The 19,363-nt window shown below is 39.2% G+C and overlaps 1 protein-coding gene across 1 annotated transcript; it reads right to left on the bottom strand.

Annotated features, from left to right (window-relative positions):
- Positions 1–12,537: 12,537 nt before the first annotated feature.
- LOC122450346 (olfactory receptor 5AK2-like) lies at positions 12,538–13,563 on the bottom strand. Its single transcript, XM_043482627.1, has one exon. It carries the CDS (start codon positions 13,561–13,563, stop codon positions 12,622–12,624), a length of 942 nt encoding a protein of 313 aa, XP_043338562.1. The 3' UTR covers positions 12,538–12,621.
- Positions 13,564–19,363: the final 5,800 nt, after the last annotated feature.

Below are 19,363 nucleotides of genomic sequence, written 5' to 3'. Positions count from 1 at the left end.
CTCACCTTCTTATAATCTTCCTTATGCTTGTCATCCTCCTGAGATTATATTGGGGCTCAGTCTCTCTGAGTCTCCAGTCTGGATTTATTAACCAGAGCGCACTTCTTTCTGAAGGATGGGAGACCCATCCTGGCCAGGAGAAGATGCAATTCCAATAATTCTGGAACGTCATGACAGGTCCCAATGTCACACAGAGACTCATCTGCAGAGAAAGGGAGAGGGAGTGAGGATTGATGCGGGTCTGCTTTAGGTCTAGATGTTTATTAGATTCTCAGTGTCCTGAAGACCTGAGCAGTCTTGACTTGAGAACAGCGGTCCCCAACCTTTCTGACGCCAGGGACTGGTTTTGTAGACAATTCTCCCATGGACTTGGGTGGGGTGGAGATGGTGTCAGGACAATTCTCATAAGGAACCTGCCACCTAGATCCCTCACATGTGCAGTTCATAAGGTTCACTCTCCTAGGGGAAACTAATGCACCCGCTGATCGACAGGAGTGGAGCTCAGGCAGTAATGGTAGTGATGGAGAACCCGATGAAACTTCACTTGCCACTCACTTCCTGCTGAGCAACCTGGTGCCTCCCAGGCCACGCAACATGGCCCGAGGTCCATGGTCCATGGATTGGAGGCTGGGAACCCCCGATTGACCAGATGTTCTGGGTTGAATTGTGTTCCCTCTCAAATGTCATGTGTTGAAGTCCTAACCCCTGGTACATCAGAATGTGTCCTTATTTGGAGATAAGGTCTTTACAGAGACTTTAATCAAAATGAGGGATGGGATGGGGAGGGAGGTGGGAGGGAGGGTCAGGATGGGGAACACATGTACACCCATGGCTGATTCATGTCAATGTATGGCGAAAACCACCACAATATTGTAAAGTAATTAGCCTCCAATTAAAATAAAAAAAAAAGATGAAAAAAAAAAAAAAAAGAAAATGAGGTCATTAGTGTGGGTCCTAATCCAGTGATTGGTGATCCCATAAAAGGGGAAATTTGGAGACACATATACGGAAAGAATGGTGTGTGAACACAAGGACAGCTATCTCTGCAGCAAGAAGAGAGGCCTGGGATGACTCCTCTTGCAACTCAGAAGAACCAATTCTGCCAATGCCCTGATTTCAGACCTCAGAGCTTCCGGAACTGTGAGACCTTAATTTTTTGTTGTTTAAGTTACTTAATTTGTGATGCTTTGTTACAGCAGCCCTATCCGATGAATACAATTAGGAGCAAGTTGGCTCTTTGAAGGCACTGATAGCATCCTGATGGCGTGGAATGGTCATGGAGAGGTGAGGCATAGACATTTCCAGGCATTCTCAAAACAGAAGTGGATCACAGCTGAAAGTCCACTCTTTGGGTAAACATGAGCTGGGATTCCAGAAAGTGTTTACAAGGTTCATTTCCCTTAGACGAGGGAGAAAGGTGACTCATATTGTGGTATTAAATAATGACAGTAATGTGTATTTTCAAGGACCAGGAATACAGCAAAACAAGTAGACTGTGTGAAATGGCCAGCCTGAATCATCAGATCCTTTTTAAAGAAATAAAAGACATTTAGCATACACAATAACTGAAGCAGGGTAAATGATTTGCTTCCTAGTAGAAATCGGTAACAGAGAAGGCAATGGCACCCAACTCCAGTACTCTTGCCTGGAAAATCCCATGGACGGAGGAGCCTGGTAGGCTGTGGTCCATGGGGTAGCTAAGAGTTGGACATGACTGAAGTGACTTAGCAGCAGCAGCAGCAGAAATTGCTAAATCACTTATGTTCATGACTGGACAGAAAATTATCTTATACAAATGTGGTATTCTGTTTAGAGCTGAAGATCTTCTTCAAGTGATGTTTCCTAGCAAGTACTTCAATAGCCTACTCTAGTTATTTTTATAAAAACATTTAGCCAGATTTTTATTTTATTTTATTTAAAACAGGTATTTTTCAAACTCTGCTATATAGGGAACATCAGTTCCAAGCTATTAAAATGTGTTGCCTTTATTGTATTAGATAAATTGAATGATTCACCATCAGTCTTATAATTTTGTTGTTGTCCAGGCGCTAAGCCATGTCTGACTCTTTGTGACCCCATGGACTGCACCACACCAGGCTTCCCTGTCCTTCACTATCTCCTTCAATTTGCTCAAACTGATGTCCATTGAGTCGGTGATGCCATCCAACCATCTCATCCTCTGTCGTCCCCTTCTCCTCCCACCTTCAATCTTTCCCAGCATCAGGGTCTTTTCAAATGAGTCAGTTCTTCACATCAGGTGGCCAAAGTATTGGAGTTTCAGCTTCAGCATCAGTCCTTCCAATGAATATTCAGGACTGATTTCTTTTAGGATGAACTGGTTGGGTATTAGAATAATCCTAATATCAGAAATACTAAAGCATGAGAGAAATGTGCACTTTACAACTGAGACAACAGAGCAAACAGTCCATAGGTTAAAAAGGGTCTTGTTGTCTAAAAAATTCAGGAAATGGTCTAACTTTCACCACTACTTGACCTTGGAATCCTTTTCAAGTTGAGCTGAAAGAATACATTTTCTGGTCTCCATTTTGGGTAATGCTGGACCGAGGCAAATTTTGTTGACAGTTTCTTGGATTGACAGCTGTCAGATTTTGTGATGTTAGAGAGAGAAGTGTTCCCTTGTTTTGCCAGCTTTGCCACTGACTAGGCAGGATGCTTCTAGACTTAATATTATCAACAGCAGGCAGAGCCGGGTGGGAGTTTTCCACATGGCAGTTCTCTGCTGGCTGAGGCTGCCCACATATCGGTCAGTCTACATTCTCCTCTGTCTCTGGGATCGCTGGTGGCTTCAGCTCTTGGCTCAGGGCATCTGGATAGTGATGGGATAATATGAATGCTTTATACTCAGAGGATTTGGGGAGACTTTCCTATGGCTGACTGCCCTTGGAGATTCTGCTCAGTGATGAACTTTCATGGGATGTGCTTAATATTTTCTTATTTTTTTGCTCCCCAATTCACCTCAAGTGCCTTTATGCACTATTTTCTGCTTTCCCAGAGCACAAGAAGTTTCCCCTTTTACCTGTAACTCTTCTTGGAAGCTAATGTCACTTCCCTCACGTTGGTCCTGCACTAGTCGGTCTTGAAACACTCTTTGAATAATGTTGCTGTAGCATATGGATGGCTGATTTTCACAGTTTTTGTAAAGAGCAGTCATTAGCAAGAGAGTCTTGCTCATCAGGCAGAAGGGTGAAGTTGCCTCTCCAGATAAATCCATCTCTGTGAAAATTTGATAATCTTTCATGTAATTTAGAGATTCAGGGAGGTCGACATGTTTTTGAAGCTCCCGGAAAAATTGCTCCAGGCACATAGCATCTTGTGAAAAACCTATTTGGATGCTTCTTTGAGCCTAATATTAGAAAATGTGGTCTAATTCATGAATATTTCTTTGCTTTCATGATCAGAGTTTCTGTCACTTCCTTATGTTTTAAGTTGTAGATCACGGAGGTCACCTTCATGGCCTTGTTAGAATCAGGCTGTAAGTACACAGAAGCGAGGGTTTGTAGGAGAGATGGCAGTCATAGTAGCTAATCTTTCCTCCTTCCTGGTGACATCATCAGGAAATCAGCCAGCATGTTTGAGTGGGAGAATGTGACTGCCGAACATGACAACCAACGCTATACTCAAGTTAAACTCCGTGAAGGCAGTGATTGCCATTCTGATAAACACAGGAGCACGGCGTGTCAAGCGCCGGGAGTTCATCACAGAAAAGTGACTGGCGGCATTGGATATGCAGAAGGATAATGAAAAGATCGGATGTGCTTATAATAGCTCTGTTAAACCCCGTGAACTCTGAGCCAGCTACTCACAGGATGCAGACTTCTGAGTGATGTGACTAAGAATGGCTCATTTTACTGTGTAAACTATAGCTCCATAGGAAGTGTGGGGAAAAAGCAACATGCAACTCAGAAAAACATATTCCCCTGAAGTTACTTTTCCTTTAGTTGAGCGCACAGGCTCTGGGATTAAGTGGAAATCCTGGTTCCACAGCTTAGTTACGTGGATTGGTCGGTTGTTTGCTCTGAGTTACATAGTGTGAAAATTACAGATTATAAATTTTTGATAATCTAAAAATGGGGATGATTTTGTCAAAGATCATTGAGGTTATGCGCTTTCCTTTTTAAAAAGTATTTCTTATTTATTTTTGGCTTCGCTGGGTCTTCCTGGGGCCCTGGAGCTTTCTCCAGTTGTGGCGAGCGGGGGCTCCTCTTCACTGTGGGGCCCTGGCCTCTCACTCCTGTGGTTTCCCTTGTTTTGGAGCATGAGGGTATCAGTAATCATGGCATCTGCGCTCAGTAGCTGCCACTTGTAGGATCTACAGCCTGCGCTCAGTAGCTGGGTCTCCCAGACTTAGGTGCTCCGTGGCATGTGGAATCTTCCTGGCTCGGGGATTGAACCTCCATCCCCTGCCTTGGCAGGCAGAGTCCCATCCACTGTACCACCAGGGAAGTCCTGATAAAGCATTTTGTATATGCTGGTAGATAGAAAGCCAATACTAATGTTAGCTAATAATAATTCTTTCTCCAGTCCTGTGATAAACTTTCTTGCATGAAGGAAGAGCATCCATGGCATCTGTCCAGGGAATCTTAAGATTCAAGGGTTCTTTCATCAAATGACTTTGCAGCATCTTATGGACATGGGTTTGGGTGAACCCCAGGAGTTGGTGATGGACAGGGAGGCCTGGTGTGCTGCAGTCCATGGGGTCACAAACAGTTGGACACAACTGAGCAACTGAATTGAACTGAACTGATTTCCAATGTTTGATACTCTGCATCTTCTTCTTTACAATTTTTAAGGCAAAGTTCCCATTTTTTTAACTTCCAGTTTCCCGGCTTCCCTTTATGCTACTTACCAGAAAATGTGAAAACTCACTAGGCTCAAGATGATGCAAGGCTTACCTTTCAGTCTTTTATAAGTCAGAGGATTATGGTGCTAGTATGAACTGAAGCTACCTCAATTTCTGACCAGTTATGATGAAGTTTTATAAAATAATTTGCCTCAATTAGGATGTTTTGTCCACTTATTTAATAGGTGTTTCAACATTAAAATCACTTTTATAGACTGGTATCTAATAAAAATTGCTTTGTATTGTTACAGTGGGTTGAAGTTTCTCTAATAAAATTTTAAAAACTTATGTTCAGAGAGCTCACAATACACTTTAAGCTTTTTCTAGGAACAAGGCAGGAAATAGATGAATGAAGAAATGCATCCCACAATATATTTTTAAATTATTTTGATCCTTGTATTATCTATTAGAAAAGAGGGAAATTGAGAAAGATGATGATTGTGGATTCCTACTGTTACAGGAAGAGATATTACTCATTTTTACTGAAGAAAAACAGGTCTATGTAGAAAACAAAAGTTAATCCTGTGACAGGTTACAAAAATGAAAAGGAATAATGAGAAAATTCTAAGAGATGGTAGTTGCAATTATATCAGCAGCAGTTTTGATAGTTCTAGGAGTTAAGGAGGTCCAAATCTGGGGCTGACGAGAAATGTTTATTATTTTTATGTACTGTAGTAAGAGCTGCTAAACCTCCAGACGTGAGCACACTTAAAGCCTCTCCTGTCTGACTCTGACAAATAGCTCTAGGGTATCAGTGGGCAGCTTAAGAAATTGCCTGTAGATGAGAAAACAATACATTGATTTGATAAATCATTAGAAGTTTTATCTTCATGAACATCGATAACCCTATAACTGACATTCTATCATCAAAGTCAAAATAAGAATTTGGTAAATGGGGCATAATGCAAACTAAGTCATCTCTGTTTCTTTCAAATCTTGATAAATAAAGACTCACAGCTATAAGTAACCTTTTAGCAAGAAAATAAGCGGCAATTTTGCTCCAATTCAACCTTTATGAAAGATTCTTCCATGAGAAAAGTCTATAATGTATATAAATGAACAAAGTTTGGTATCTTATTTCAAGCAGTTTTGAAGATAGTAGGAGGCAGGGCAAAACGGTATACCAGAATATCACAGGACTAGATTTGCTTTAATCATGGTGGAATGATGACATAAACATTGTCAATCATTTTAATTTTCTTTTATTGATTCCAAAATTAAGCCACCTGGCTTGTTGTTTATTGCTGTTTAGTTGCTAATTCATGTCTGACTCTTTTGTGACCCCAGTCTCTAGCCTGACAGGCTCCTCTGTCCATGGGATTTCCCAGGCAAGAATACTGGAGTGGGTTGCCATTTTCTTCTCCAGGGGATCTTCTTGACCCAGGGATCGAACCCAGGTCTTCTGCATTGACAGGTGGATTCCTTACCACTGAGCCACCAATGTTACCTGGACAACAAATTAAATAAAAGGTGAAAAGTGATTTAACATTATATGGGCACTTTTCCAGCTCACTGAAAGTCAAAAGGATTCACGGGTGTGCCTGAGTATTAAAAAAAGATGGATATGAAATTATTTAGTCTATTATAAAAGCATCTTTTCCCCTTAAGCACTTTAAGATAGTCGTCGACCCAGTTTTCACTTGCATTGTTTATGAGAGGAAACCTGTTTTTTTTTTTTCATTTATTTTTATTAGTTGGAGGCTAATTACTTTACAATATTGTAGTGGTTTTTGCCATACATTGACATGAATCAGCCATGGATTTACTTGTATTCCCCATCCTGATCCCCCCTCCCACCTCCCTCTCTACCCGATCCCTCTGGGTCTTCCCAGTGCACCAGGCCCGAGCACTTGTCTCATGCATCCAACCTGGGCTGGTGATCTGCCTCACCCTAGATAATATACATGTTTTGATGCTTTTCTCTTGAAACATCCCACCCTTGCCCTCTCCCACAGAGTCCAAAAGTCTGTTTTGTACATCTGTGTCTGTTTTTCTGTTTTGCATATAGGGTTATCGTTACCATCTTTCTAAATTCCATATATATGTGTTAGTATACTGTAATGGTCTTTACCTTTCTGGCTTACTTCACTCTGTATAATGGGCTCCAGTTTCATCCATCTCATTAGAACTGATTCAAATGAATTCTTTTTAATGGCCAAGTAATATTCCATGGTGTATATGTACCACAGCTTCCTTATCCATTCGTCTGCTGATGGGCATCTAGGTTGCTTCCATGTCATTGCTATTATAAACAGTGCTGCGATGAACACTGGGGTGCACGTGTCTCTTGCAGATCTGGAGGAAACCTGTTTTTATCCTTACTTTTATTCTGTGGCTCTTACTGTGTCTTTTTTTCCTCTGGATGCATTTAAGATTTCCTCTTTATTTCTGGTTTTGGAAAATTTGATTATGATGTGCCTTGGTGTAGTTTTTGCATGTTTCTTTTGCTTGGGATTTTTTTTTTTTTTGGTGATGATTGAATGCATGGTTTTATAGTTTCATCAAATTTCAAAGTTTTCAGCATTAATTAAAAATTTTTTTATACCAAACCTGTTTTTCTGGTCCTTCAGGGATTCCAGTTACACATATATTGCCTTCTTGAAGGTGTTCCATGATTCTCTCTGTGTTGTTCATTTATCTTTTTGAGTCATGTTTCTCTTACTTTGAATAACTTCAATTACTTCAAGATCACTAGCCATTTCTTTTGGAATGTCTAAACTCTAGTTAATCCCATTCAATGTAGCTGATTTTTTTAAATCATCAGACACTATTGTTCCAAGCTTGTCCTTCACATCTCTACTTGTCTTTTTTGAACTTATGGAGCATAGTTAGAATAATTGTTTCTATGCTCTTGACTGCTAATTCTGACATTTTTGGCAATTTTGGTTGGTTTTGACCATTGAATTTTCTTCTCCTTATGGCATGTTTTCCTGATTTTTGGCATGTATGGTAATTTTTTTATTAGATAACAGGCATGTGAATTTTAACAAGTGTGTTGCTATATACTTATAAATATTCTTGAGCTTTGTTCTGGAGCACCATTAAATTACTTGGAAATTGCTTGATCCATTTGAGTCTTGCTATGTAGATTCATCAGTTGTAACTAGAGCAGGGATCATTTTAGGGCTACTGAGGCAAGGCCTTTCTGCATGCTCTACCCAATGCAATGCACCATGAATCTCGAGATTCTCTCATTCGGGTCGTGAGAACAGATGGTATTCCCAGCCTTGTGTGAGCATCAAGCACTGTTATCTATAATCTATTCAGTTTCTTTCCCTCCCTCAAATTATTTCCTCGTGTGTGTACTGATCAGTACTCAGGTAGGTAATTGATGGCCTTCCTTGGTGGCTCAAATGGTAAGGAATCCACCAGCATTGCAGGAGATATGGGTTTAATCCCGAGTCAGGAAGATTCCCTGGAGAAGGGAATGGCTACCCACTCCAGTATTCTTGCCTGGAGAATTCCATGGACTGAGGAACCTGGGGGGCTATCGTCCCTGGGGTCGTAGAGTTGGACGTGACTGAACAACTAACACTTGCACTTTCACAAGTAACTGACGAGGGATCTTCTGCAGATCTCGGGGTTCTTTCTCTGTACAACTCACTTTCTACAGCATTCTATTATGCAAACTTTAGTTGCCTTGCCATCTCCAAATTTTCAGCTCCATTTCCTTTAGGAAGCCCACTAAACATTTCCTTGGTCTTCCCTCGCTGCACTGTGGTCTAAGAACTCAAAACAGAGAGCTGGGGAAATTTTAGGGCTTATTTATTTTTAGCTTCTCAGGAACCACTGTCCTTTACTGCTTGATGCACAGTGTCTTGCAAACTAGTATTTCATATATTTTGTCCAGCCTTTCTTGTTTCCAGCAGGAGGGTAAATCCAGTTCCTGTTACTCTATCTCAAGCAGAAGTGGGAACTCTGGAAGGGACTTTTAATTGGATGAATAATACCTATGTTCTGAAATTGTCCAAATTATATTGCATCCTATTACACTGTATTTAAAGCAACTTTGAGGCTTTATCTTATACTACCTGCAATGAAAAATGGATAGGCTTTGAAGCTGGAAAAATCTAGATTTGAATCTTGGAACTGCCATTTAATATTAATAGGTATGTGGTTTAATAGACCTGTAAGTTCCCTCAACCTCAGATTGATAACCTTATTTGATAAAATAAGGTGGAAAAAGTTTACCTTAAACACAAAAATACTATGCATTGCTGTTTTTCTTTAATAGCAAAAATTTGGCAATAGATAGGGTGATGCTGAAACAAATCAGAGTTAATTCATAGTTTTCACCTTCATGAAACACCTAATAAGAATGACAGAGATCTATATTATTCTTAGGGAAAATGTTAATAACATACTGTTACGTGAGTAAAGCATTTTGCAGAAAAACAAGTGGAGTGTGAACTGATTTTCAATTTAAAAATTTCTGTGTGTGTGTTTACATGAAGAGAACACCATCTGGAAGGATATATGAACAATTTAAGTAAGTTGATGAGTTGGAAGTAGGGCTAAGGTTTTTTAACTTTGAACAACTTTTAAATGCAACTTTTTTTAAAACCAGTTGTATTTTAAAAATGAGAAATAGCTAGTGGAATCTGCTATATAACATGGAGAGCCCAGGCTGGCACTCCGTGATGACCTAGAGGGATGGGATGGGGAATTTGAAGTGGGCTCAAGTGGGAGGGGATATATATGCATATAGCTATGACTAATTTGTGTTGTTGTATGGCAGAAAGTTAAAGTTAGTCACTCAGCTGTGTCGACTCTTTGTGACCCCATGGACTGTAGCCCACCAGGCTCCTCTGTCCATGGAATTCTCCAGGCAAGAATACTAGAGTGGCGATCTATTTCACATATGATAATATACGTGTTTGAATGCTATTCTCTCAAATCATCCCACGCTCGCCTTCTCCCACAGTCCAGGTTTGATGTATGAGTCAGGGTGCTCAGGGCTGGTGTGCTGGGATGACCCAGAGGCATGGGATGGGGAGGGAGGTGGGAGCGGGGTTCAGGATGGGGAACACATGTACACCCATGGCTGATTCATGTGAATGTATGGCAAAAACCATCACAATATTGTAAAGTAATTAGCCTCCAATTAAAATAAAAAAAAAATCTAGAGAAGGCAAACTGTAATGGAGGGAATCAGATCAGGGGATGTCTACGGATAAGTATAGAGGAAAGGATTAACTGTAATGGACCAGGAAGGAATTTTTTTGGGTGATGTCTATTTTATGTTTTGATTTGTGTGGTGGTCACATAATAATATACATTTCTCATGAATTACTGACTTGTACAATGACAAAGTACACATTTTACTGAATGTAAATCATACCTCTATATAAGTGATTACAGTTTTTAGACCAAAAAAAAAAGAAAGAATGCTGAAGTGGGTTGCCATGCCCTCCTCCAGGGGATCTTCCCAACCCAGGGCTCGCACCCAGGTCTCCCGCATTGCAGGCAGACTCTTTACCGACTGAGCCACCAGGGAAGCATATGGCAGAAACCCACACAATATTGTAAAGCAATTATCCTCCAGTTAAAAAGAAATGGACATATATTAATTTCTTTCTGCAACAAAAACAGATAACAACAGAAGTAAAGTTCAAGAGAAATAATAGATGCGCCTGCCTCAGTTCACACTGTCGGTGCCCGCCAGCCAACAAGCACCAGAGCACGTACATCGTCCCTGGAGGGACCAGAGTGCTGGACAAGAGGAACCCGGGAAGGCCTCTGACAGGATTTAGGCCTGTGCTGGGTGAGTCGGAGAAGGATTTCGGAAATTATTTTTAGGAATGCAGTGATTGAATATTTTGATAATTTGTACCTAAGAGGTGACAAAATTAAAGTGAGAAAAAGAAGAGGTATTTACTCATTTTATTAGGAAAAGGAGAATGTTCAGCTATTTTTCTGGTTACTGAGAGTCCTCATCTCACTCTTATTTCAGACAAACTCACAGGGTGGCCATTTTTTCTGTTTTGGCCCGTCTCAATCATGGAGTGGCCTTGTCGGTTTATTGCTCAGATTCTGTATGGGTTGTTTATGTTCAGTTGGGGGGAACATTTTTAGCTAATATTTTAGCTGTCATCTTCAGGGCCATTCTATGATTTATCCATGCCATTAGTAATTTTCTCTCTCCATTTATAGTTTGTTTTGCTGATGATAAAATGGCTCTAGTCAATCTTAGGATTAATTATGCTAGCGTATTGGCTCTAATCCTACAGATTTTACTCTCCTCCTCATATTCCAGAATTATGCAAAGCTAAATAGGAAACATGCAATCTGTTTTTAGATTTTCTTCCCAGACAAGGGCAGGCTGCCACCCCCACCAGATGAATTCCCCATGGAGAGAGTTTATAGCTGAAGTCTATGAGATTACTACTTGCTCCCTTGAGTGTCTGTGACTACAGGTGCTGAGACAGGATCAAAGGAAAAAAATCTTTATTAATTAATTTTCTGCTGAAGGAGAGAGGAGTTTCCCAGAGGGGAAAGTTTTCTTGTTGCAAATCTTAAGAGGATTCTTATCGACTCTGAGTGTGTGTATGTGTGTGTGTGTGTGTGTGTGAGATGAGGTTGTTCTTGTAATATCTGTCATACCCATATTGAAATAGTCCTTGTTACTACTCATTGGAGTAGGAAATGGCAACCCACTCCAATATTCTTGCCTGGAAAATTCCATGGACAGAGGTACCTGGTGGGCTACAGTCTATAGGACTGCAAAGAGCCAGACACAAGTGAGGAGCAACTGAACACACACACACCCCACTCATTGCTTTTAACATTTATCTAGAATTTATGAGTGTCAGGAACTATAATTTCTATGCATTATCTTTTCTGTTCTTAACAAAGAAGCCAACACATTGAAAAATCTTATGAGATACTTGTTACTTGGAGAAACAAGGCTAGAAAAATCAATTAACATCCAAAAATACACTTCTGGGGAATGGCATGGTTGGGACATAAACCACATTCCAAAAGATTCTAAATCTTGTCCTCGTAAAAACTGCTTTCTAGTGGAGCATGCAATTAAAGCATCTACAATTCTAGTATTTACAATTCTATATATGTAGATACTTAAAGATATTGGGCTCCACCTAATATTACCGAATTGATATCTCTAGGACTGGGGTGTAGCAATTTACACTTTAAAAGCTTTTCCTGGTCATTTGAATGCTGCTAGCCACAGACTGCTGTTCAGAGACAATAAGGGTAGGCTATATCCTCACATAACTTCCAGTCAGAAAACTGCTCATAGTATTGTTTTTTTTAATCATCATTCATCCATCCATCCGTCCATTCAATATTCATAGACTACCTACTGCATCTAAGGATCTATACCAGATGTTAAAAGGTCATGAAAGAAAGTGTATTTCAATTGCTTATAAACGACAGTGAAGATCTTATATTTAATAAATAATTTAGATAGGAAGTGATAAATAAATAATATTTATTGATACAAGAGAAGCACTGTGGGTTCACTGGAAGGAGAAATTACTCCCAGGGGCAGAAAGGTGGCAGGAAACAATCCTGAGATAACAGGATGTTGGGGCATCCTTTTTCCTTACATCACAGCGATTAATAGGCATTGCTTTTCTTTTCCAATTTTTGCCAGTCATTCTGGTGTAAGTTGGCTATCTCACTGTTACTTTAAATTTCAGTTCCATGTTAATAAGTTGAGCAACTTTATGTTGTTTGGCCCTTTGCTTTGATTTCTTAAAAACTGTCACTGTTCGTCTGGTGTAGAGAACCAGAAATCAAGGATTAAACCTGAAGTATTTTTTTCCTATCCCTTTCAGGGCTTCTCTCACATCTTGGTTCCTCAGGCTGTAGATGAGGGGGTTTAACATGGGGATCATAACCCCATAAAACACAGAAGCCATTTTTTCTTGCTCTTGAGACCCTGTGGTGTGATGGTGCAGATACATGTAAGAGAGCGTCCCACAGAAGATGGTGACAGCTATCGGGTGGGAGGCGCACGTGGAGAAGGCTTTCTTCCTCCCTGCAGCAGAAGAGATCTTCAGGATGGCGATCAGGATAAATATGTAGGAAAAGATGATGACTGACATGGTGAATGTCAAGTTAAACCCCACAAAGGCTGCAAGTACCATGACGTTGAAATAAATATTGGAGCATGAGAGGGCCAGAATTGGGGGTTCATCACAGAAAAAGTGGTTAATTTCATTGGATTTGCAAAAGTTCAGTGAGAAAGTAAAACTTACATTTACACAAGCATTTAGGAAGCCCATGAAGTATGAACCAATCAAGAGTTGAATGCAGGCCCTCCAGGACATGACTGCTGGATAGTGGAGAGGGTTACAGATGGCCACGTAACGGTCCACTGCCATCGCAGCCAGGATGTAGCTGTCACTTGTTATAAAAGTCCCATAGACTAGTAATTGCACCATACAGCCTATGAATGAGATGGATTTTTTTGTGCCCACAAAATTCTGCAACATTTTGGGCGTGATAGCAGAGGCATAACAAAGATCAACAAAAGCCAAGTTTTGGAGGAAAAAGTACATGGGGGTGTGAAGGGAAGAGTCAATCTTGATGAGGAGGATCATGCCAATGTTACCCACCAGGGTGGCCACATAGATCACTAGAAAAACTGTGGAGAAGATATGCCAGTGCTTGGGTTGACCAGCGAATCCCAGGAGAATGAATTCAGCTACTTCAGTGCCATTGTTCTGTTCCATGGCTGGCAAAATTGAATATCAGTTGAAAAGTGGCAAAGAAAAAACAGAAAAAGCGAAGGTCATTGTGATTCTTAGACTAATTCTGGAACTGGAAATGCCATAATATTTGGTTTTTCAGTGGGATCAATGCATATTTCCTATGGCGTAATTTACTCAGACTTTACCGGCAAACGTGCAGGTGGCTGAAGCTTGCTCCCCAACTTCGAGAACTTGACACACAGTTTGGGCAAATTGCCACGGGCCAGAAGCTGGGTCCTCAGTGTGCGAACTGATTCATAAACATGTCAATGAAAGATCACATAGAAACATTTTTATCTATTTTTACTTCCTTTCACCCACCATATAATTTTATTAAAAGACTGCAATATACCAAATTACAAATTATTTTATCCAAAAATCTTGACACATCCATAGAATTCTGTGCAATTGTGCCCCACTTTACTCCCTGTCCGCATCTTACATCTCTTGTCTCCTTGTTACCATGCCCCCAGCCTCCCCGATTCCTCCTGTTCCTGCTCGCCTCCGTTCCTGGCTCTTCCCGCCTGGCGTGTTCCTCCTGCTGCCTTAAATCCTCTGTGGTCCATTTTCTGCTTCTATCAGCACTTCCACTGCTAGCTCTTACTCTTCCGGTGGTCTCAGTTTGAATGACTCTTCCTCCAGGATTGTTTTCACACAAATGTGTCATTTCCTCCTGCCATGGGTCTTGTTCTTTAGGATTTATATCAGTTTTAATAATTCTTTGTAAGATTATTTCTACACCTTTGCTTAATTTCTATTTTCTCATAGACTGTAGCTTCCAAGAACACAGCCGTTAGGGAACATTCCTACCTCTACAAATAGTGCTTAACTGGATACATGAATAAACGAACGAGTGAAAGAATCAATAAACGAAGAGATTTATGAAATGTAGAAAAACAGCTACTTAAGTTACATAGAGTTTTATCAAAATGAGTGCACACTACTCTGCTTTCTTTTAAGAAGCTGCATTTATTTATTTTTCTTTAGTATGCCTCTCTGATTCAAAGAGCTAAAACACACAGCTAGGATCAAAAAGAAGTTAAACATTCATGCTTTCTTTGGTTTATCTTTTTAAAAAATAATTACTGTGTTTACTCTGGGTAAGGCACAGAATAGTTGCTGACAAACCACTGTTTGGTGCCTATGCCTTTAGGATTGCCATTTCTCTTGCTTGGTTACCACTACATAATATCTCTCACTGTCCGTGGCAGTTTTCTTTGCAGTAAAGTCTACTTTGTGTGATATTAATATAGCCACTCTTTCAATCCTTTGATTAATGTTTTCACACTAAATCTTTCCCTTTCTTTAAACATACATATATCATTACTTTGAAATGATACACAGCATACAGTTCCATCATGTTTTCCTATCCACTCAACTCTTCCTTTTAATTGAATTAAAAGGAAAAATCTTGGGATATTATGAAATAAGAGAGAACATGGAAAGAGCAAAGATGTGAATAAATACAGTAGACTTACCTTAAGTTTTATAAATTATGTTTGACAGCTAAAATAAAAATTTTGACCCTGTATAATGTGGTTCTCAGTGTATGTGGAAGGAACATTTATGACAAGTACTAATACATTCCAAATGAAGAGAGTAAAGAGATGCAAAGGGAAATAAGGTTTCCACATTCACTCAAACTGATAAAACATATTTGACGAAAGACATTTCTAGAGTGTATGAAAAACTGTCAATATCAACATTAAAGAACAACAAAACAAAGTAAAAGTGAATAATGACATAGACGATTCACCAAAGAGGGCTACAATAGGTAGGTAAGCACATGAAAAGATATCCAATATCATTAGACAATAGGAAAATGCAAATTTAGAATACAATGAGATAACACTACACATCTAATGGAATGGCTAAAATAAAAAACAGTGATGATACCAAAATACTGTTTCATAACAGCTTCATTTGTAATAACCTCAAACTGTAAACAACCAAAATGTCCTCCAATAGGTGATTGTTTAAAGAAACGGTGGTAGATCCATACTGTGGAATACTGCTCATCAGTAAAGAGGCATGGATTATTGATACTCTCAAAAACTTGGATGAATGTCAAAAGCATTATGCTAAGGGAAAAAGAGCCAATTGTAAAAAAGTCACATAGCATCAGATGTTTCCTTTTATCTAACATTTTCAAAATGACAAAATCATAGGGATGGAGAACAGATTGTCAGAGTATCAGGAGGGGATTGGTGTGATTACAAGGTGCAGTACGAGGGAGATCTATTGGAATCTGACATAGGGTAGATCCACATCTTGATAGTAGTAACACAGATCTACAGATGTGATCAGATGCCATAGAGCTATACACACACAGTCACATATACCAATATAAAAATCCTGGTTTGATGTCATACTATAGTTATGTAAGATACAGCTTTGGAAGGAAAACTTGGTGAAGAATACATGGGACTTCTCGGTACTATCTTTGAAACTTTTTGTAAATGCATGCTTATTTTAAAGCAAAACTTCATGAAAATGAAGAAAAAGGGGAAAAAGTAAAGCCTGTTTTGCAGAATCATGAAGATCAAGTAAGTAAATTTATGTAAACTTCCCAGCAAACGGGCAGGTATTGAATTAGTGTTCATCGAGTAGCCATCATAACACATGCAAATAATACATTAAGGGTGTAAATACTGACTGACTGATCTATTGATCGATTGAGTCATTTCACTATTTAATCACTGATGTCCTTATCCAGGCAGTGCTCAGCCCACTGAGTTCCCTCACTCCATTTCTAGTCTATTCCTACTGGTCCTGGGGCACGTGGAACTTAGACTCTGACCCTTCTCTCGGCCACTTCCTGGACACACAGCAATGATATGCAGCTGATGCTGAAAAATGGAAATTATACGGCTTTACTTACTTAGGAGCAGCCTCCAGATTCTCTTCCTGCAACTGGTGGAGGCTGATGTGTCACCAAGTCTCTCTGTGTGTTGTTTCCTTCCCATCACGCAGTTTTTAGCTGGGGCTTAAGGGATCAATGCTATTTCCCTTGGGAGCCTGAGGTTCTGATCCTGAGGTTTCCATCTCAGTGGAGGAAACAGGAAAACAGTGTTTAATAGCTATTTTCTGCTGAAGAAAATTTCAGTTTTCCAGAGGGGACAAATCTATTGTGTGTTCCTGCCATCAGGGACTCTTTCCTTTCGTTTTTGAAGGTTGTCCTGCTTCTGACAAATTGCTTTTTATTTTGCTTCTCTGCCTCCCTCTCTCCTTGTCTTCATCCTCCCCACTCCTTTCCCCCTATGTTCCTTCCTTCCTCCCCGCTTCTCTCTTCTTTCCCTTCTTCCTGCCTCCCTCCTCCTGTCTCCTTCCTTGTGTGTGTGTGTGGGGGTGTGGGTACGGGGGTGGTGGTAAAACCGTGGTCTACACGGTTAATAATTCAGATGTGCAAAAGTTCATAGAGTAAGACCTGAGTCTCCTTCTATCGCTTGATTCCCAATCTCTAGTATGCCTCTCCGAAGATCACCGCTGTTAAATTCTTCTGTTATATTTCCAGATACAAACATTGCATTGCACTTGTAAACATGCTAATATTTATGTTCTTTATCTTCGCTCACACAAGTGGCAACATATTACACATGCCGTTTTCAGTGTGCATTCACTTAACACTACTGAGGAGTCAGTTGCTGCAGTTCAGTCGTGTCCGACTCTCTGTGACCCCAGGGACTGCAGCACGCCAGGCTTCTCTGTCCTTCTCCATCTCCTGGAACTTGCTCAAACTCACATCCATTGAGTTGGTGATGCCCTCCAACCATCTCATCCTCTATCGTCAAATCTCACTCTTTTTCCTGATTGCATTACATTTCATAGAATAGCAGCATTCCTTAGTTTATTCAGACCTCTGTAACGCACTATTGGCAGACAAATATGGTTTCCAACCCTACTAATAAAAACAATGCTATAATAAATGTACTAGTGTGCATAATTGTGAATATACCTTTCAGACTTAGAAGTTATTTAAGCGAGAAATCTCTGAATCTCTGGGTAGTTATTATCTAACTGCCTTCCAGAAGGAGGTGCTATCAATTTAAATCACTTCTAGAAAACCCAGGGTGTTTCTCCAGATATCCAACACATTGCAGAGAAACTTTCATATACTTTGTCACTATGATAGATGAAAACAGTATGCCTCAGTTTGTCTGTCTTTTTCTCCTATGAGTCAGGTTGAGCATCTTCCCACATGTTGATGAAAAAGTAACATTTCTTTTTTCTGTGAATTATCTGTTTACATATGTTGCTCTCCTGATAAAGTATTTTGTTTGATTTTATACTGATATTTTGAGTCAAGTACCCTTCCTTATAAGAACTGCAAATATGTCTGTCTCAATACTGATTGTTTTACTTTGCTGATCGGGTGTTTTCCTATGAGAAAACTTTGAATCTCGTACAACAAATTTATTTTGCGTTTTGTGTCATGGTTACAAAGGCTTTTACTCCAAGGTTTAAAAAATTAAACATTTTCTTTTATTGTCTTTAAAATTTAAATAATTGAACTATTTAAAATTTATTTTCATGTAGTATGTGAGATGTTTCCAGTTTTACTCACCCCAAATATCTAGTCATTTTTACTACTATTTATGGCATGATCTATTATATGCCATAACTGCAGCATCACCATTGTCACATAATAATTTATCTTATGGATTTGGACCTATTCCCGGACTTTCATATCTGTTGTATTGATCTTCCAATCTCCCCGTGTTTCAGTACCACACCGTTTTATTATAGCTCCATAATGTCTTAGTAGCTGGCTGGGTTATTTTCGCCTTATTATTTTTTTATAACCCCTAAAATTTTTGACCACCAGCGTTTGTCATTTTCTTCATACAAAATGCAGAATCAGTTTACAACTTACTACCATTCAACAAAATATTCTATTTGTTTATTTATTGGGTTCATGTCAAATTTATATTAACATATGAGGATCTGCCAAGGAGTGGGAGAATATTTCATTTTGCTGAAGTCTGCTTTTTATAGATTTCTTGATGAGCTCTTTCTCATTTCTTATTAAGTTTATTTTTAGGTCTTTCCAAGGATAAATTTATGTTCTTCCATTATTTATTGTTTTAAGCATTATTATTAATTTATGTGGAACAATTTTTAACTAGACTTCTTGCTGAATTTCCCTGTTGTTTATAACAGTTGATTCTCTGGGTTTTCTAGAAAAGAATCATGTTATTTAAAAATAAATATATTTTGAAAAATCATCTTTCTTGAGGCATAATTTACATACAATAAAGCACACTCATTTTAAGGTATTTTTTTTTTTGAGTTTAGAAAGTATATATCCATGAGATTATTACCAGACTAAAAATAAAAGAAGCTTTTATCATAAAAAGAAATCTTGTGCTTTTTCCCAGTCATTAACTCTTTTACAGGTAACCATAGATCTGATTTCAGATTTACCTGTGTTGTTGTATATATTCATAATTCATTCATTTCTATTGCTGTATTGTATTCCACTGAATTAATATTCTACAATTTGTTAAGGTATTTAATTCACCGCTTAATGAACATTTTTCTTGCTTGCATACTTGGATATTATGAATAAAGATGCTTATGAACATTTTTATGTTTTGAACATACATCTTCACTTCTTGTGGATAAACAAGTAGGAGTGGAATTGATGGGTCATGTGACAAGCATTTATTATTTCCTTCTTTGTGTTGGCCTTGCATTTCATTTGCTTCTCTTTTTTGGATCCTTAACAGTGTTCTTGCCTGGAGAATCCCATGGACAGAGGAGCAAGGTGGGCTACGCTCCA

This window comes from Cervus canadensis, chromosome 11 (genome assembly GCF_019320065.1).
Source record: "Cervus canadensis isolate Bull #8, Minnesota chromosome 11, ASM1932006v1, whole genome shotgun sequence".
NCBI lineage: Eukaryota > Metazoa > Chordata > Mammalia > Artiodactyla > Cervidae > Cervus > Cervus canadensis.
Note: the sequence above shows the minus strand (reverse complement) of the source record. Positions and strands in the feature narration are given on the sequence as shown.

Excerpts from the sequence above, each read along its gene's own strand:
- LOC122450346 (XM_043482627.1), bottom strand. The coding sequence starts at position 13,563 with ATGGAACAGAACAATGGCACTGAAGTAGCTGAATTCATTCTCCTGGGA.